The sequence below is a fragment of the Rhincodon typus genome, chromosome 7, assembly GCF_021869965.1.
Source record: "Rhincodon typus isolate 14 chromosome 7, sRhiTyp1.1, whole genome shotgun sequence".
NCBI lineage: Eukaryota > Metazoa > Chordata > Chondrichthyes > Orectolobiformes > Rhincodontidae > Rhincodon > Rhincodon typus.
The window spans coordinates 47,532,498-47,553,520 of NC_063338.1; the positions used below are offsets into that span (position 1 = coordinate 47,532,498).

Here is a 21,023-nt window from a genome sequence, read left to right on the forward strand (position 1 = left end):
TCCAACCGAAAGGCTCTCACTGACCATTACATTGTTTATTTTATAGTTTGGTTAAATCGTTTTGGACAATATTAGAATCACATTGAGTGTAACAATGCTGTCTGGTCCCGGTCGGTGCGGTTGGTTAATTCATCAATATTATTGCATAAACAAATTCAAATTGACAATGACCATAACTCCATTGTTGACTGACAATTGTTGTAATCTATGTGGGGAGATGGCACTGTCCTACTGGAACGCTTACCGTTCAAATGCATATTGTAGGTTGCCTAGCGGTGAAGCAAAGGCAATAGAAATTATTTCAGTCGATGCAGTTCGTGAGATCTTTGCCTGCGTTAGAACTGGTAAACAGTTTGGAAAGATTGTTTGATATCTTTCCACCTTTACTGATTTCAATGCAGCTTTGCGATTACGCGAGACATGCCTGTGCCAGCGCAATCCACAGCTTTTCCCACCTTCCATCAGAGCACTTCAGCGCCCTGAATGCTAATAAAGTGAAATGTTTGAAAGCGCACGACCGTACTCAAAGCCCATCGTCCTCACACACGCACGCACACAGACACACGCGGGCTTAAAGCCAAACTAACAAGGCTGTCTTGTTATTATTTTCCTTACAGAAACCAGTGTCTTTACGCTGAGAAGAAAGGATTCGAAAGAAGACGTCAGCCCCAGTTAATCAAAGACCTCGCGTCTGTCAGAACCGATGGCATCTTCTGCTCCTTCATCTTCTGGCGCGAGTCAAGACTCCAATTCAACAAATTTACGGCCGGCGGATAGAAGCACAAGTAAGCGATTGCTGCTTCATTTTTACACAACACAAGAAGATGACTGAAGGAGCTAATGGTTATTCTGTAGACAGAAAGTACTCCCAGGAAAATCATAAATGAATAAAAGTGCACGTTGACTACTGCTAAGCGGCGTTAACATCACCAGTACTGTTACCTGGTTAAATGTTTCATAATGGGGTCCTTAGCTTTCCAGACTTATTAAAGTGCTGATAGTTTATTCAATTGTATTTTTTTCTTTGTTTACAACAGCTGGAAACCGCAATTCTTTTTCACACCCGTGGAAATGAGCCTACAGCTGTATGTAAAATAAGTCTTTTAAGCAATAATTTCAACGCGGTTTAGCAATTTATGAAAATGCACTTCGCTCATTATCGCAACAAGCCCTTTTAGCGCAGAGTCTGAGTGCAAATGTAATTATAGGAGAAAGCGAAGGCGCCTGATGCAGCTAATTGTAGCTCTTATGAACTCGCTAATAGCTGCGACGGCACAGAGCGAACGAAAGCGAGCTATTGAACTGGCAGGGATGAGAATGGCGCTGATGGATCTAATCAGCTTCCCACACTGCCTCAACAATTTTGACATCAGGTACAAAAAAAAGTCGAAGACATAATCGACACTGACAAAGAAAAACTTACCAGAAATAAAGACGGGCATTCCGATCATTACACATGTAATGTTTCTGCCCTAAAGGCTTTCAGACGCTCCCAGGCGCAATTATTCTTTCCATCTGCCAAGGCGGACAGGCTAACCTAGAATGCGTTTGTATTTCTGACAATCCATTTCAAACTTTAGAATCGTGAAATTGATATTGCCCCACTTTGATTATTTCAATGTCTTCATGTTTTCTTATACATACATATATGTTGATGTGTGTATATCATATCTTATATATAACATACACGCATTGAAACAATGTAGTCGTGAAGTTCACCCGTTCGTGCTTGTCCTTGGGAAAACGACTGTGTAGGAAAAATTCCGGCACACAATTTATGATTTAGCCCAATTTAATTCTACTTGGCAAAATCAGGTTTTAAAGAGAATGTACAATGTGAAGCATATAAATACATTTTACAACTCCATTCATAGGAAAGCAAGTGGGTTAATGAATGATTATTTTGGTGTAGCAAATATAATAGTAAATACGAGCGCACACGGCGTGTATTTTTGTGCTTTCGCCTGTAATTGTGTTTCTTGTTTGTCCGAGCCCGAGATCATTAGTTCATAGCGTGTTTGATCTCCCAGTCACTGACCTGAGGCGCATTTGTCTGTCAGGTTTTTTTCGCTCAAGTGTCATGAAGAGAGGCTTCACCCGGACTGTCACAAAAATCGACAAAAAAGAGAGCAGAGCAGAGATTGTGGACACAGCTGTCCTAACCACACTAAAAAAGAAACAATGAGGGGAAAATCAGCTGGACAGCGTCGACTTTTGCACTGCCAAGAATGTCAAAAATAACCTTTTTCGTAACTAATCCCAGATTTGGAACATGAATCATAATGACTAGTTAACACAGATAAAGGGATAACCTTCTCTCGACGATACACTTAACGGCGTATTTGGATGCAACCACTTGAAATTTGAAATTAACATTTTTCTTTGGATAATACTATCTAAATATATTTTCCACCAAATTGAATCTTTATTTTCAAATAATCTTCCTATTCCAACATACAAAAATCTTGACATGTATTAAATTTCTCCCAAGTATGGTTTCTACAACATATCCATCAGACGTGCCTTGGTATTTTACCATTTTAAAGACTTTTTCAATTCTCCGTTGCTTTTGAGTGGGTGGCTATTGTACGGGCTTTGTGATGCCATTAGTGTTTATTCGAACCATAAACCCGGGCTGTAGATTTGTCAGACTACGGAGAGACGTCCAAATTGCTGTTTCATTCAACCGTTAAGATTAAGCAAAACATATACTGCACTTTCGTTATTATTAATTAAAATAAACAATATGAATGTGTGCATACTGTAGGCAGTCTACATGCCAGCATTTTGTGTAAGAATTGAAGAGTTTAATGTTTACAAAGGTCGTCATTCAATAAATTTCATTCTCGAGTGTATAATGGACACAATGATCCCTGTAATTCACCACGCAGGACTGATCAACAGCCTAATAGCCATACGAATTGGTCAGATTGCGAAATAAACAGTTGCAGAAATCATTAATATGCGGAAAACGAATACAATCCCGCGTTAATACATACATATAGGTGGATATTTGTAAAAACGATTGATGTGAAATGCTTAGACTCGTGTGAAACAGTGCAATATTTACTGGTTGACTGCTAGCCATGCAGATCCGAGCTAGTCAAATACCATTTTTCAGCTAATTAATTTCTGGGACACTCTTCCGACCTCATTTCACGCCAGTTTGTTTTAAGGTTCCAATTTCCCGGAAGTGTGCCAACATTTATTAGGCATTCAACCCTCGAACGAACTGATTATTTGGAATTTAAAGAAACACAATCAAAAAGGAGAACAAACAAAATACTAAGGATTATTTTCACCACGTTAATGTTAAAACTACCGCCATTGTTTATCCAAGTGTGTCAATTCCTGGCTGCAATTGTGCAAGGGTCTCCGACTGATTCATGCGGAGTTTGTATTTTCATTTATTTGAAAATGTTGTCAGATTGCCCGCGTTGTAGTAATTACTGCGTTTCAGGAAGATATTGGGTTTCGGGGACGTAACAGGACACTATTCAAATTCAAGTCTTTCCGTTTCTGGGTTTTATAAGTTTTACGAGCTCGATTTATTGTTTTATGCGTTTCGTGTAATTCAGTCACGCAATGTACTTAAATGGTTAGGTATAGAGACTTTACAAGAGGGTACAATCTGGGGGAATATGTTTACCGTTTTCTCATTGTTCCTCTTCCAGCCTATGACACTTGGTGTGGAGTTGCTCACGGATGTACAAGAAAACTTGGTCTGAAGATCTGCGGTATGTTCTTCCGTATTTCACGGGTCTATGTTAGGTCATTTGAATATTCTAGATATCTATCAGGGCAAACCGATACACGTGCTGGGCAACTTGATTCCACCCATCATGAGTCAATTCCCCAAATTGCTCGAATGGTCATCTTTAATGTTACATCAATGTCTTTATTGTTCATTATAAAATCGGTGGATTTGGGCCCCATCACCGATTTTCTCACTTTTTAGAAAATGTAATATAATGGCATTCCTGGTGAATCCTTTAAGACGTAGCATAGAAAGAATCCGCGATGAGAAATACCCAATGCAGCAAATAACTCGTCCTAACTTTGGTCGGAGTTTCAATATTATACACGTATTGTATAAAGAAACGACCAAGACAAAATAACATGGAGAGCTGAGAATTATTTTACTTCATGCACGTTTTTTTGGGGGGGTGGGGGTGGCGACGGCATTGTCTGCATGGCAAATTAGAGTGGAAACGCTAAATTAACTTTTTGAGCAAATGTCATTGGAAACATAGGTAGTTCTTCATACGGCTGACTTAATGCAATAATTTATTTCGCGCCTGTCACACCCTGTGGACGTTCCAAAAGACATGGCAGCCGACGGATTGCGTTTTAGTCACTTAATTGTAACTGTACTCACTTGTGGTTTATAGGCAAATGCAACAGCGAGCCTGCCCACCGCAAAGGTTCCATGAACACATCTGTTCTGATGGGGCTGGTCACGGAGACAAATCCCTGGTGTTTTCTTTGAATTTTGCTTGGGATCTTTTGGGATCACCTTGCACTCCTTTTAATGTCTGATCCTCGAAAAAAAAACCTGAGGCAATGTAGCACTTCCTAGGTACTGCACTCAAACGTTTGCTTAGGCTATCGAGGCCCAGGTCAAAAATGATATTAATGGCGTAATACTGCAACCAATTTAATAGATTTGTTAAGAGTTTGAAGAGCTTGATCACGTACAATGGTAATTTCAGTAAAATTCTGAAATACTCTTAACAAGACAAAGATGAGCAGCTAGATAAATAGCAACACTGGTCACCTCATATTGATAACTTTGTGAATGAAATGCCTTTCTTCTTATGACTGCACTCAACTGCCTTTTCCTTCCTGAAATTTTTCTTTCGGAACGAAGTAAAATGCCAAACCCCCCAATAGTTTTAAATGAAATGTGAGTTTACTTCTCACAGTGAATGATCTGAACGAGATTTCCTTCATTCATCCTGCTTTTTTTTAAGAAGGTCTGGCTCAACGGGAAGACAGGATACAGGGATATTAAATAATTAGGTCAGACACCTTAAATAATCATTTTCTCTATGATGCATTCGCAACCCAGCTGCTTTGTGGTGGAATGCAAGGACATGGATTAATACCTTTGAATCCCCTTCGTAAAATAAAACTCAAGTGGTTTGAAAAAGTAACTTCAGTCGCAGAGATAGTAGGACCTGCAGGAACTCAGGTTTTCTGAAGAAGGGTCTAGGCCCGAAACGTCAGCCTTCCTGCTCCTCTGATGCTGCTTGGCCTGCTGTGTTCATCCAGTCCTACACCTTGTATATCTCGAACTTCAGTCGCACTTGGGCTCCTCCTACTGGATGGGACAAGTTTAACACTTGCAACTTGACGAAGTTTGTGAACTTGGGTAACAGCTAAAGGTTAAAACAAATTCAAAAAGGTGCGAAATAAAGTACTAGTTATTAAAATAAAGCTTTACTGAAATTTATAATAAGTACTATGAATGCCACAGAGTTCGCATTCCGATCCAGGAGAAATGTTACTTTGCGGAGTGAGCATTTAAGAATTTCTTAAATCACTTTATCCCAAATTACTAATTCCATGCATCCTAAATTTTTTTTCACAGAAAACAACAATATTTTACAACAATTATACACGAGACATATGCGACTACGCTGCTTTCGTAATCCAACTGTCTTCACTGACAAAAGACCCAAATTTTCAATCTAAACACTGTTGGATTAGACACTCCAGTCAATTTGAAAACATTTCATCCGACTCGGTTTCAAAGCTTTGATAAATGTGACTTTGTGCTAACAAATGACGATAGCTTTACAATGGGAAGGAATCATTGTTTTAACCATGAACAAATCTCAACAAACCGAAAATGAACAGTAAACAACCTAATTAATCTAGTGCAATTAATTCCAAAACAATAAATTTAACCATATTCTGACTATGGGGAAATCGAGTTGCTGTGCACTGGAAACAGTTAAACTCTATTTAGATGACATTTATATTACGTCTGTAACAACTTCTATATTGTCAAGGTTTGGCGTCTTCACCGGCTATCTGTTGAACCCTGGGAAATTCTCCCAATGGGTTAAATGTAACATAATCTAACCCCTCTCTGTTCTCAATGTTTGTCCGCTGGCATCATTCCATTACCCTGAAATGTTTTCCAGACTTCTGCATGTGATGTTATTGAGCTATCTATTTGGAATTTCCATATTCCTGATCTGGTTTTCAGATTTAACTGTTGCTCTTCCACTCCAACACTACCCTGGCTAAATGTGTTCCTCAACTCGAAAGAAACACCTGTACTTTGAACTGTAGATTGATGCAAATCACAGGTGTAATCTCCAGGGGTGTCTATCCTCCCAATCTCCCATGACAATTGTATATTTATAACGGCCCCAGATTCTAGAAACATAGACTGAAGAGAGTTCTTTGGCCCGTTGAATTTGCACCGGTAAACCTGACTCTAAATTTATACCATTCCCACTTTCTACAACTTGGCCCATGGCTTTGAATCTTCTGACATTCAAGTGCTCATCTAAGTACGTTGTAAAAGTTGTGGGGGTTCCCTCTTCAACTACCCTCCCAGGCAGTGCATTCCAGATTCCCCCCACTCGCTGCGTGAACATTTTCCCCTCGAATCCCGTCCAGACCTCCTGTCTTTCACCTGAGAATTATACTCCCTCATTATTGACCCTTCAACTCGCGGGAAACGGCTGCTTTCTACTCGTCCTGTCCGTGGCCCTCATAATATGATACATCTCTATCAGGTTGCTCCTCAACCTTGTCTGCTCCGAACAAAACAACCTGACTTTATCCAGCTTCATAGCTGAAATGCTCCATCTCAGGCAACATCCTGCTGAATCTCTTCTACACCCCCTTCATTGCAACCATCTTTCCTATAGTGTGATGGCCAGAAATGCACACTGTACTCCAGTTGGGGGCTAACTAAAGTTTTGCACAGCTCTCACATGATCTCCCGGCTCTTATAATCGATGCCACCACTGATAACAGCAAGGGTCCCATATGCATTCTTAACCACCCTATTAACCTATCCTGCTGTCCTCAGGGATCTGTGGACAACCGCCCCAAGATCCATTTGTTCCTCTGAGCTACTTAGAGTCGTGCCATTCATCATTCTTGATGTTTGCGGCACAACCGGCGTCAAAACATAATTAATTCTTCAATATTCCTTAGTTGCAAAAACAAAGCGTTTTGGGCCGACGATGCATGAAATATATCTTGTTGATCCCACTATTTCCCTTCACCCTCCATTTCAGTGGCACCAACTGCAGTATTGCTTTATTGAGTAAAATTTGCACCCGAGAACGAAACATTTTACTTATGAGCAAAATGAATTCGGCCACAAAGCGGATTGCTAACGGACAGACTAAATGTGAAGCGGGTCTGGTTCTGGGAGTAAGGACTGTGAAAGGAACCGTGTCCACAGACTGCTCCATCTGGCGGCAGGACACGCCGTTACTGTAACTAATCGGATGTCGGATCTTCGCCAGCTCCAAAGTTTGCATGTGCACCTGAGCAATCACCCTCGAATTCTATTATAACAATGTTTTGAGCGAGTTAATTCAGTCGCTGCCGAAGAGAAGTAAATTCTCGTTGTTTTGTCGCCCACATCCAGTGATACCAGTTCAGAAAATAATTTTGTATTCTCTCGAACATTAAATTGCGGAGAGGAGCTGCTGGTTTTAATGCGCAGCCCTGGATCAAGTTCTTACAAAGGCAATGTAAATAGAGTTAAGATTTTAAAAGATTGCTGTCATTACGCTGTTAAATGGCGAAAACGCTTCTCATAAATATCTAAATGAGGAATATTCTATTTACTGAGATAATCACTCTTCCGAATCAATGATCATTGTTTTGGGGACAGGATGGATTAAATGTTACGTTTGTTACCAACAAAAATGAAACGTGATTGTTGAGAAGAATGAAAAGGTGCTTTCATTCGGTAGCGTGGATTTGCAGCCCCTCACTTCTTATCTGGCCAAGCACCGCCTTCCCCTGGGGAACGGATTATTGGAAAACTTATTAAAAACCTATTCATCACCTCGCTGTTTTCTGAGATAGCACCGGCAGAAAGCACACCACCCCCACTCCCCACCCCTAATTACACCATAAATGCAGTCTAGCCTGGATAACTTATGAACAGCAGCATTAGTTCTTGTAGGGTTACTTGTTAGGTTAATATTTCTCAACAAATGGCTGATACCTTTAAGGCAGATGATTTGTATAAAACGTGGGGTTTTTTTTTGAAACAAAAGAACAGAAAACTAGCGAAGGCTGGTGAACACGAGTGTGAATCGTTAGATCTGGGAAACATGCAGCTCACAGAAACGACATTTGAAATTCTGCAGGCATGTTCCAAAGGATTGATTTGCAATTATATCACGAACATTATTAGCCCTCACCAGCATAAAAAGCGAACACGTCTGCAAAGGAAACAATTCTCCTTGATCGTCAGCCGAACGTTTCGCATGAGAAGTACTTTTTCACATTGTTAACTGGTCAAATGCCAGTGGTTCAAAGCTGAAAAGATGATCATCTTCTGGCGGGATCCGCTGAATACGTGCTAGGGTTGAGTGAGAACAGCACTCATTCTGATTCAGCGAGTTCTGCTCAGAACCGGGCCCAGAAGCGAAGATGGAACCAAAAAATAACAAAAAACAAAAATCCTGGCGATTGTCTTTCACACAGCCTAGTATTTCCACTGTTTTGACAATGGTTGAAATTGCCCACATTTAAACGATTTTGATACAATGTTACGCGCTATGAAAACGCTCGATTTCCTTGCTCAGATTAATTTTTTTGTTTGAGAAAGGCCGCGACCGAAATGATCTTTGTGGCTGGAACTAGTAATTGTACTGATATTATCTCTAATGGCACTGTATCGGTTATGCAGTCGTGCAATGAACTAGTTTGGAAATGAATCTCGAGATGTCGAGATTTACATTAGATGATAGTTAGCACGTTTCAGTAAGTTTTCATCCATCATTACTCCCTTCATTTTGATAGATTGGAAACTTTAGCCGGAGGCTCTTTCCGAATCGCGTATATCTTTCTTCCAGAGGCTGCTCCTGGCCGTCTAATGTGTCGGGTTTATTTAGCTAGAATTTACCAGTACACTAAATAACGAATATTTGTTTTTGCATGGTTGGTTTTGTGCTGACGACATCGTGACCGCACCCTCCTACGGGCAAATACTCCTTATAAATTCTCTGTTGGGGGTCACAGCGGATCTCTAATAAGCAAAATCTTTCCACTTGCTACGCATTAGCCGACTAGCATTACTTGTAAACGGCACAACAACAGCACAATATGTTTGGAAGCGGGAAGAGAGCATTTCTGACCGGTCTTTCTTGCAATAATATAGGTTTTTTGCAACGGTCCAACAGCATCGAGGATAAAAGCAGGAACGTAAATTCAATGAAAGATCGTCAGTCCTCCAGGAATCTGAATACCAGCGAAAATAGCGAAAGGGTCTCAATATTCAGGCGCACGGAGACTGATTTCTCCAATCTCTACGCCAGAGGTAAGTCATGACTAACAGAGAACAGCTTTGGCGAAAGCTTGGCGGAGCTATTGGAATTGCGTACAATGGAAACGGGCTAGTTTTTCAATTGAAAGGGCAGCACGCATAAATTGTTCAATGTATTGTATGAATCGCTAGTTATTTGACATGTTACTATATTTATAGAAAAGGATGCTGCTAGACCTGCTGAGTTTATCCAGCAGTTTTTGTTTGTTTTTATTTCAGATCTTCAGCATCCACAGTTCTTTTTTTTGTTCTAAAAATCTTGTTCTGTTGAGAGGTATTTCTGAAATTTGTGTTTGTTGATTGCGTTACTCTTTAACACTGGATGGTATCACTGCGTTTTAAAATGTTTGTACTTTTAACAGTGGAACGGATTTTGTTCTTGAATGAGCGGTGTGGTGTGCAGCACTCCGCTGGTTTGTATGTTTTATTGAACCAACGAACATCGTAATGTTGCTTTCTTTCATGTTGTATATCGTAGAATACAGGTAACATCTGTGCAATATATTCGTTCTCAGACTTGTTACCGGCGAAAAATGGAGAAGAGCAGACCACACAATTCCTTTTGGAAGTGGTCGACATTCTCCTAAATTACATCAAGAAAACTTTCGATAGGTCCACAAAAGTACTGGACTTCCATCACCCCCATCAGCTCTTGGAGGGAATAGAAGGTTTCAACCTGGAGCTTTCAGACAATCCTGAATCTCTTGAGCAGATTTTGGTGGACTGCAGGGACACACTCAAATATGGCGTTCGCACAGGTAAAGTTTACAGACTCACTTGTTCAATGTTAAAGCCAAGTTTCTGATCACAAGTCGCCTAACATCTCAGTTTTCACCAGGTTTTTACCTTTTCGCGGTTGAGTAGAAAATACTCACTTTTCTTTTACATAATCTGGAGTAGGAAGTTTATGGCTATGCTGTGTAGATCATTCTGAATTCCACACGGGCCGGCGTTGCTATTGACTGGTATCTTGTATATACTGTGTGCTGGGTGATGGGTGAGAGGTTTATTTTATTCCGGGTGACCTTAACACAGTTCCATCATCCGAAAATGCAACCTGGAAGTCTACCGTTGTCAAATGGATGAACATACAACGTGTGCGATTTGGGAACTGTTGGGTTGTTTTTGTTTTCTGTTCCAGTATCCTTTAATTTATCACGAACCATGTTTTAAAATCGGTGGAACAGAAAGGTTATAGCCTGGGTGTCAGTGAGATAAGTACCTTGCTGCTGAAGTTTGCCATAACTTACTGACCTACTTAGCTCCAAGGAGCAGAGTCAATCTCGTGTGTCGGGACGTGATTAATTTCTAGTTGTTGACTACGGCATGACTTCTTTATACCACCAAATCAAAAGAGAGTGTTCTGTAGGAGCTACAAAACTAACTAGAATATAATAATGACACTTTATTTCCTGCCGACTGAATAGAAAATATTTGTGAAATTATGATTGATAGCCGTGATTATTGTAGTTCTGTCTATAAACAGCCTTTGTCAATTTGGATACGGACGTACACGATATTCATATCAAACATTTAACCTTCATTTTCATGTAATATTGGGCTGCGATCATGATGAAACTGAAAGGCACTTATTTTTCTCTGGGTGTCTGCTGCAGATTTTGCCAATTCTTTTAAAATGTACTTATGGAGAAGATGTTCAAATTTCCCCATTCCTCCCACTCTCAGCCAGTGCTGAGTGTCCTCTCAGCTTCTGGCTTTATTGTAGTATCGGTAATTCTCAGTCACCGTTCTTTGGCTGGTGAAAATTTGGTTATTCACTGATCCCCACTGACATAATCCCGTACAGTTACATCCTCCGCATTCCGGAACTCATCGCGTTTTAATTAATTTAATGCATTCAACCGTTTACGGATCATGACACAGAGATTATCCATATATGTCACTGCCGGGAAACCGGTCTAACAGATGTTGTATAGAAGGTACCATCGAGTTCGGTGGGTCTCTCGATGTCAAACCGGGTGGGTTCGGATGTTACGGTCAAATTTCGATTTCAGCATTCACCTAGTCGCTTCTGAAAGCGGCACCTAATGCAATTCTGACGGTGGACTGCACCGGAATCGAAGTGCTACCGTTAAAAAACCCCATTAAATTCCTGTTCTGCACACAACCAGGGCCACAGCGAGGACACAGGCCCTGTTAGTTGCTACTGCAAATATAGATATGTGCATAACACCGAGTAATTACCCAGACAGAAGATACAAACGTCGGATGGCAAGGTGTTGTGTGTAATCATCAAACTGATCGTGTGCCTAATCTTATGGAATATTACACCCCTCCCCCCATTCTACACATTTTATTTAAGGGGAGCAATGTCGATATTGATTTGGATTAAAATGAGGCTCCCACACAAAGTACATCGCTGTGTCCCTGATCCTGGAACATTTGGTGCTGTCATTCAGCGCTAGTGACAGAAAGAAACGATCTTGTGGGCTGGCCTGGTTTCATGCGCTTTTGTTTCCTGACAGTTCCCTATTAAAGCCTTCTGGATTCTCCAATCCAGCATTTCCAAATTAACAGGAGAAAGGAAAATGTTGGTACTTGTCAGTCTTCACAAGGCTAGCTACTAAATAGATCACTCCCTCGGTTTATCATTTTTATAGCATAAACACAGACAGTGAATTTCACCCATTTTGAACACGGGCCACTGAACCCGAAATGTTAACCGTGTTTTCTCTCCTCAGATGCTGCTAGACCTGCTGAGCTTTTCCCCAGCCATTCTGCTGTTGTTTCTGATTTCCAACATCCGCAGTTCTTTCTTTGTTCAGTGTGTTTCAAACGGCGAATAGTTCATGTCACTTTCCTCCTAAATTGCACAAGTCCCGTTTGGACATTAGCTCCAGTCATAACACTCCAACAAAGAGACTGCATTACTGCAATCCGTCCAATATCAACAGAACTGACTAAATTAATTCATTACACCATCGCTTGTGCTGACCGATAAAACTACAAGTGAAGCTCCATGTATATTTATAGGGAGACCCCGATCTTTATACTCCCTTCGCCACACTTGCTATCAGGATCCAGCAGTTTTCATCATTTGTAAAATAAATACTGCAAGAACTATATCATAAAGTGAAACGTTATCATATAATCTTGCGTTGGGGAGGACTGACGTATTGCCAGTACATTCACATATTTAATTTTCAAGTTCTTAACCGTGTGTTTATATTTCTAAGGAAATGGAATCAGGCTCGGAGTTGAATGGTTGATCTTACACGTTATTTACGGCGACTTTGCAAATATTGTGCCCTAGTCCAGGTTTTGCAGTGAGAATCCGAGCTGCCTGCCGCAGTCTATTGATTCGTGTAAATAAATGTTAATAAACGAAATGTGCGTTTAATGAAAAGCAATTTTCGAAAATAATCTAACGCAAAACAGTTTTTTTTTCATTGTACACTGAGCCGTTGACCTAGAAGTGCATGAGTCCTGTCATTCAAAATAGAACGAGCTAATGGGAAGGATCAGAATTTGATTTTGTCCGCACCTTTTTCTGCTGAAATGTGATTATCACTCCGTCCAACACTGGTTTAATCAGTTATCCTGCTTGAACGAACATTTCACCAATATACTCTTAAGTAAAGCGCAAGATTGAAGGTGAATATGATAGACACAATGGTTCGCAGTAACCATTTCCCAGTAACAACGAGTGGCTGAGTTTCTGACTATCAGTTCGAGTTTTCAATTCCTAATCTCTTTGTAGACTGTCCTGGAATCGATACCCAGCCGCCGTCTTCACCAGGACTCCTTGTTCGGACAAAGAAGGACTGATTCCAGACACTTAAAACATTTCATTGGCGTTTAACGACGACCAAGCACGACATTCTGCTGATGTAACGGGGTGACAAATTAAATCAGTTAATTATTCATTCCCGTACCGTGTTGTATTACAGATTTCAAAAGTATACCTTTCATTTAGCATTTTTGAAAAAAAAAACACATCATGGAATGTAATGAGACATTTAGAAAACCTAGAAAGGGTTAAGGGATACAACAGATAACACTAACTCCAGAACCCGGAGAACGACAATGCCCACAAAAATGTCCACTGGTCTCTCAGCTCAATTAACCCAAATGCTTTCCCTTAGCGAGGTGACCGCTTCCGACCCTCACCAACCCTTTCCCAAGTTTCAGATTTCGGAAGTTTACAAAATTGTCGCTTTTGTGCTCGAATAAAATGGCGATTTCAGCAAGACTGAACAGCGAAGACACATTTTACGCACCCAAAGCGCTAAGTGTGTATTCACCCCCGAGCGACCTTTTGGATCCTTTCCCACTCGTAAGTAAATGTCTGTCCAGATGCAGAAATACTGGGTGATTTGACGTAGATTTCAGTGCGGGTCATTTCTGTATGAACGCAATGTGTGACTGTTACTCAAGGTTAGCAAGAAGCAATCAGTTCCAGGCATGAACCTAGATCCAGCAGAAAATGGACTGAAACATTTGAACGGACTGGCCGTCGGGGTCTGCACCTTTTGATGTTTCATTTTGTTTTCCCTTCCCGCAGGGCATCCTCGCTTCTTCAACCAACTCTCATCTGGTCTTGACATTATCGGTTTGGCTGGAGAGTGGCTCACGTCTACAGCTAACACTAACATGTAAGTTCGAGAATGCACTCCATTCCACTTTATTATTAGGGACAGCCTCACAAAGGAAGATGCATCCAGTTCGGACATGTCTCCGTGAGATTTTTACAGCTCATCAGACTTGTATGAGGTTACCAGAGGGATTTGAAGCCATCCAGTCCTCTTCATAATGTTGCCGAAGCGCAAACTGCCCAAGGGTTATTTTCCTGGATACGTGATTATCATGATTAACTTCAAAATAAAATTCAAATATCTTTTAGAAATTGAAAATAAGTCCCCCACCCAGCACCAGAGTTTAAGTGCCATGGCGAATTTATGACTGTGACTGAATTTGTACACCAGAGAGCGCTGTCTAGCGGATTGCAGGTCTACATAACTGAGACTGACAGAAAACAAAACATTCTATGAAAAATAGTGTTTTAAGCTAATGTAATGAGAGGATATGTAAAATAAGTGAAGCACGGTAAGGTAAATGACGATATCTGATGTCACATGTGAACATGCTTCGAATATTAACCCAACCAAACAGGACAGAGCCACAGGCCTGGGCAGTTCATTTGGACATTAGACAGATATCCCAAGTCCCTTAGTACTGCGGTCGTTCCATTAGTTTAACACAGAATAAATCTAACTTTATTTTTGTAAAAAGTGCAATATTTAAAGGCAAGTTACGAAATTAGGACAAGTTAGAATGAATTCACCTGAAGAAGAGCAAATTTAATATCGATGTGTCTGGAAGTTCTTTCTGCTGAGAGTAATCGAATGCATGGGCGGTAGAACTTCGCCGAGCAAGCAGGACCCAGTAGCTGTTGTGCATAATTGTTAAATCAGCCTTCTGTGACAGTGAAGTGAGTCTGATCCTCAGTGAAATGTAATGACATGGCAGCTCTGTGTAGGGGACGTTTTGGTATGTTTACAGAGCTGCGATACCTCAGCTTTCCATTGAATTGTTTGAAGTTTCTCATGGGGCCCAGCAGTTCTCCTGGGTACTTTTAAAATGCAACATTTCACTGAGCCCTTCCATTTCCGGACTGCTGGCTTTGTGTGCTGCAAGCAGTGCAATCCCAATGAGCCATTTTAAACCCTACATCCTAAGTGATATGAAAAAAGACCATTATTCTCTTGGAACATTATTCACCTTGTCACATATTTCATCCCCTTCACCTCTAAGACTTTTCTTCATACATCTGATATCTCTTGATTTGATTTTGTCAATGTCCTACTCATTGGTCCTCTAAATTCCATTTTACTCAAACTGACTTCTGCTGTCCATGTCCCATCCATTAGGTTCCTTTTATATTACTTTGCTAATTTCCAATGGTGCCTTGTCTCCCAATGCATTGAAATTGATATCTTCACAGTATGTATTCTCACAGAACAGCATATTTTAATGCATTCCCTTCCCTGCTTAAGTAATCTCCAATAAGTCAATTCATTCTCTTCGGTCCTTTTTCTGTGGTTTTTATGGTGTTTGCATTTGCTGACCCCCAGGAACATGCACAGTAATAGGAATGTTAATGTCAGCAGATATATGATTTTAATGTACACCCCCCTACCATTTTCTCTAGAACATTTAGCCATTTACAGTTATAGAGTTATAGAGTCATACAGCACAGAAACAGACCCTTCAGTCCAACTTGTTTGCAACGACCAGACATCCCAAACTGACCTAGTCCCATTTGCCAGCATTTGGCCCATGTCCCTCTAAACCCTTCCTATTCATATGACCTTCCAGATGCCTTTTAAATGTTATAATTGTACCCACATCTATCACCTCCTCTGGCAGCTCATTCTGTGTGAACTGAGCCTGGAACTCTTAATGTTTCTAGTTTTGGTTCTTTTATATGTATTTTTAAAAGCCTCATATAAACCTATATTTTTGACCATGCTTTTGGTCTCCTCTCATGTCTTTAATTGCTAGGAATTTGCTCATCATGCATTAAGCAACTTAGGATGCTTTATTATGTTATAGTGCTATGTAAATGAAAGTGTTACTGTGTTCATAGTATTGGCTCAAATCACCATACATTAAGCCACCTATCAATCCATTCTTTGAAAAAATTAGGCAAAAATGTGATTAGATTTTCTTCTCAATGTATACACTGCATTTTTCATTCACACCTGCAGTGGTTATCTTTAAAGGCTGAGTGTTTTCCTCTCTTTGGTATTTGGTAATTATCATTTATAATTACATTTGACATTTATTGACTGCCATGGATTACAGTAACAAACTGCCCTTGGGGGATCATCACCTGGATAATTTTACATGACTGATTGCTTTTGGATCTTTGCAATCCAGTTCAATATTCTTAATTATCTTTGCTAGCTGCTTGTCTATATTTATTGTATTCAGCAGATGGTCTGTGAGTTCAAATAACGGGCATTCCACAATATTTACAATGACATGTTTACAAATGATTTATCATGGTGTTGAACCGTTTTTAAAATAAAATTAATTGGATTTTGCTGGATAAATGGCAGTTATGCCTATATTTCACAGTTAGGCAAAAGTATTGCATTGTCATCTAAATATCTGTACCTGAGAATAATTTTGATCAATTGCTTATAAATGAATGACATATAACCTTTCATTAAAAGCATTATGATTAAAAATGAGATGGTAGCTCAGAAGTGTAGTCACACATGGTACTTTATCCCACAGGTTTACATATGAAATAGCACCTGTTTTTGTCCTCATGGAACAAATCACACTGAAGAAAATGCGAGAGATAATTGGTTGGCCCAATGGGGATGGTGATGGAATCTTTTCACCTGGTAGGTAATATTATCCATTTACTTTGGTAGGATTTTCAATCAATAACGGTGTAGCCACAGAAAAATGATTCGTCTGTCAAGCCAGTGAAAGCAAATATGCAATTTGAGGTTCGGCAAGAAATCCAACTTGGAAATTATTTTTCAGTTTTTATATCCTTACTGTATGAAGCTGTTATGCATTAGTGTAACAGTAATTCAATATGTTTAATTGAGAAAGGCACATAGAATCTTAGGCTAAATATGAACAGGAACTCTAATCTTAATAGCCTAAGCAACATGTTGTAAATTAAAGCTTTGGATATCACTCTCTTTTATTAAAATAGACTTTTGTCCAGTTTTTGAAACTGTCTTTCCTGCAGAGATCCAATAAAATGGTCTGGATTTTCAATATTGAATAACAGAAGCTCAATATCATGAAATATTTGTTCTTTTATGACAGTTTGAATTTTGTTTTTCTAATGTCATCACTCAGTATGTTCAGCGTCAGCACAAATATATTGTGTCACATTGATTTCCTGGAACTCTACGTAACCCTTAGAAATCATAACCAGATAAGTTTCAGAAAATGTGAAAATGCTCTGATGATTACTTTTTGAATCTCCTACATTGTGATACAGTTTCATAACCTTAGTTTCTCTCTAGCTTGCCTACTTTCCATTTCAAAGTTATTCATGCCATTATTCTATTGTGAATATGGGTCAGTGCTGTGTGCAGGTAGCACTAATTGATCCATTGAAAACAACCTATTTCAACAGGATAACATTTCAAACTAGTCCATAAATTTAACCATTAAATTCAGGAAAATTTGTTCAGATGAAAAGTAAATATTTAAAGATTTAAAATCTTTGAAATCTTTGAAATCTAGTTTCACAAAGAACTTTGATTCCTGTATCCCCTTTGTATTTGATTTCTCACTTCAACTAATTGTAATATCAGGCTAGGCCTTCGGTACAAGGTTACAGTCAACTCCAGGGTTTAGTCCCAGTCTAAGAGAGATTATGGCTGTAAACACAGAAATCAGTTGTCAACATGAGTGACTACCTTTTCCATATAGAATGAAAATGGACAGGATTTTTAGCAGGTGCCATAACAGAAATCATAGAATTACTATTATATATCAAATTTATGGTTTCAATCAGCATTTTAGAACATTTTTGAAAAGGTACTTTTAAAGTACTCCTGGTAAATTTATTTCTTTTTAGGAGGGGCTATATCAAATATGTATAGTATAATGGCAGCTCGCTACAAGTATTTCCCAGATGTTAAAGCCAAAGGGATGATAGCAGCTCCTAAACTGATTCTGTTCACATCAGAAAATGTAAGTTGTGTGATTCGTCAAATTTATTATTTATTTATTATGTTTCCACATATTTTCTAGTATTAGTAATTTCGAACTTGTTTGTTTTTTTTTACAGAGTCATTATTCAATAAAGAAGGCTGGAGCTGCCCTTGGATTTGGAACAGACAATGTGATATTATTAAAATGTGATGAAAGGTAAAATTCGGTATAAAGCCATAGAGTTGATTTCAAATGTACACATGTTAATGATTTGAAAATTATAATGTTATTATCTGCTGATTTTCCAACCATGAAAATGATACATGTTATATATATTTTGTTTCTATAATGATTACAGAGGGAAAGTAATGCCATCAGATTTAGAAGCAAAAATTATTGAAGTTAAACAAAAGGTATGTGTCCATATTTAATTCCAATGACCCAGGTGACTGTGACTTAGATTACAAGAGAATGTCTTTTGTTATTGCTAACCTAATTTCTAATGCCCAACTGTTTATCACAGAAATTCTTGATCTGGATTCACTGGCGTATCAAAACAAAACTTGTGTTTTTACAGGGTTATATTCCAATTTATGTTAATGCAACTGCAGGAAATACAGTATATGGTGCATTTGACCCCATTGAAGAAATTGCCGATATATGTGCTAAGTATAATCTCTGGCTCCATGTTGATGTAAGTCATGTTTTCAGCTTTAACTCTACAATTCTTGTATTATATTAATGGAAACCTGTACCAGTAATCATGTTTTCACTTATTTGTAGGCTGCATGGGGAGGTGGACTTCTGATGTCTAGAAAGCATCGCCATAAACTGAATGGTATTGAAAGGTAAATGCTGCACTTTTTAACAATACGTACTGTCTGACTATTGTGGCACTTATGGCTTCCATGTCTAGTTGGATATATTCACCCAACCCCAACTGCCCCATCTAGTAAAACAGCCTTTTATCTCAACTCCAAAACTTTTATAACCAATAAATAAAAGTTCACGGAAAATGAAAAGTTCACGATTTCCTTTAATAGCCCTATTATTTTTATCCTGGGTACTTACAGCAATATACAGGATAGTAATCTTTAAATCTTTAAAACTCTAGGATAATCATGGTGAGTTAACAACCCTTGTGGCAGTACAAGTGGAAAAAGAAAAATAAAAATGTTTCCCTTTTTCTGTAAATGGTCGTATGCTTTCTGCTCATGTGAGAACTCTTTCAAGTTTACTTTTCTTTGTTTTCTCTGTTCTTTTCTGTGTTTCTCTTTATGTTTGACACTTCTGTATCCACTTCACATAAAACAAGGAAATCAACTAATCACTGGCATGACATCTTGGATTGACTGGCTACTTTCTGAGTCACAAATTTTCTCTGACCCAATGAATTACAACATATTGAAAAGAAAGCAAATATTTGATTCATCTGTTAAACGAATGTGATAAATATATTGGTTCTACTTCATTTAAAAGGAAAAAATAGTTTTGATCATATATTGATGAAGGGCACCAATTTTAAATATAATTTAAAAAAAAACAGAAAGAGCTAGAGAAGCTCAGCAAGTCTGGCAGAATCTGTGGAGAGAGAAGCAGAGTTAATGTTTCATGACTCTTCAGAACATTCAGCTCTCAGACTTTGTTCTGAAGAAATATCAGACTCAAAATATTAGCATAATTTCTGTCTTCACAGATGCTGTCAGACCTGCTGAGTTTCTTCAGCATTTTGTTTTTATTTTAGATTTCCAACAACCACAGTATTTCACTCTATTTTTAAACATTGCTCTTTCCAGATCAGGCTGTACTGTATTGATTGATTTCTACTAAGCACCTAGCCATTAATACCATCATGCTCTATGGACCAATTAAAAATGACAGCAAATAATGCTGAACTTGTTTGATCATGCTTTAAGCATATGTGATGTAATTACAGAATGATTTTTCTTCAAGGGCCAATTCAGTCACTTGGAATCCTCACAAGATGATGGGAGTTTTGTTGCAGTGTTCAGCAATTCTTGTCCGAGAAAAGGTATCTATTTGAATTACATTTCATAAAGTAGTTATTATAAGCTTCTCAGGTTTCAGTTGCTACAGCAGAGTAAGAATGATTTAGCTTCTTTTACAACTCAATTCTGCCTATGTAATAAGTTCTAAAACCATCATTATTAGCTATCATGGCAAATGGTACGAATTGCAAAAATTGTCATTTTCATTTCGAGCAAACTTTCTTTGAGAGGATCTTTTCTCGTCATTCCAGAAGTAACATTATTCTATATCTTATAAAGGGGAATATGTATAATAAATGAAGTATCATACATTTCCTTCTATTTCTAAGTCTGTTTAAAACTCCTGGCTCGATCCCTAATGAGAAAACTTTTTGTGCAACATTTTCAAGTTCTACTGTTGAGGCCTGAAGGTGGAGCACTGCCTTAGTTTGAGTGGAGCTTTGTGTGACAGAGGAAACTCTCCACTGATTTACCCATTAACCTTTTACTGATGGGCATGGTTGTTTTATAATAACCTACCCATGGGCAAGAATCCCAAATTTCAATCTGGGTAAGTTCTTATTCTCAGATTTACTAGTTTCCCACCAGTGTCTAGAGTTTTAAGTTAAAATTTACCTCTAGACTCATAATATGCTCATGCTCAGAAGCTTTACATATTTGCCTGGATTAATAATTAGTAAGTTGGATGATCCAGTTGGTTGGTCTAATTTTGGAGTGGAATTTGGATTTGAATCCAGATCAAACTGATGAAAGAGATAACAAGGTGTAGAGCTGGATGAACACAGCAGGCCAAGCAGCATCGGAGGAGTAGGAAAGCT

At 38.9% G+C, this 21,023-nt stretch overlaps 1 protein-coding gene across 2 annotated transcripts in view; it reads left to right on the forward strand.

The window, feature by feature from the left end:
• Window positions 1–703: 703 nt before the first annotated feature.
• Window positions 704–21,023, forward strand: part of gad1b (glutamate decarboxylase 1b) — a 57,032-nt gene continuing 36,712 nt past the window's right edge. Inside the window, exons 1-12 of one of the 2 annotated variants that reach the window (XM_020509740.2) lie at window positions 704–785; window positions 3,675–3,737; window positions 9,374–9,532; window positions 10,054–10,296; window positions 14,064–14,154; window positions 16,805–16,917; window positions 18,120–18,235; window positions 18,333–18,412; window positions 18,555–18,609; window positions 18,774–18,890; window positions 18,980–19,044; window positions 20,150–20,228. In XM_020509740.2, coding sequence (XP_020365329.1) covers window positions 704–785; window positions 3,675–3,737; window positions 9,374–9,532; window positions 10,054–10,296; window positions 14,064–14,154; window positions 16,805–16,917; window positions 18,120–18,235; window positions 18,333–18,412; window positions 18,555–18,609; window positions 18,774–18,890; window positions 18,980–19,044; window positions 20,150–20,228 — 1,263 coding nt within the window. The remainder of the gene's footprint in view (window positions 786–3,674; window positions 3,738–9,373; window positions 9,533–10,053; window positions 10,297–14,063; window positions 14,155–16,804; window positions 16,918–18,119; window positions 18,236–18,332; window positions 18,413–18,554; window positions 18,610–18,773; window positions 18,891–18,979; window positions 19,045–20,149; window positions 20,229–21,023) is intronic. The other variant, XM_048598851.1, reaches the window with a different exon arrangement.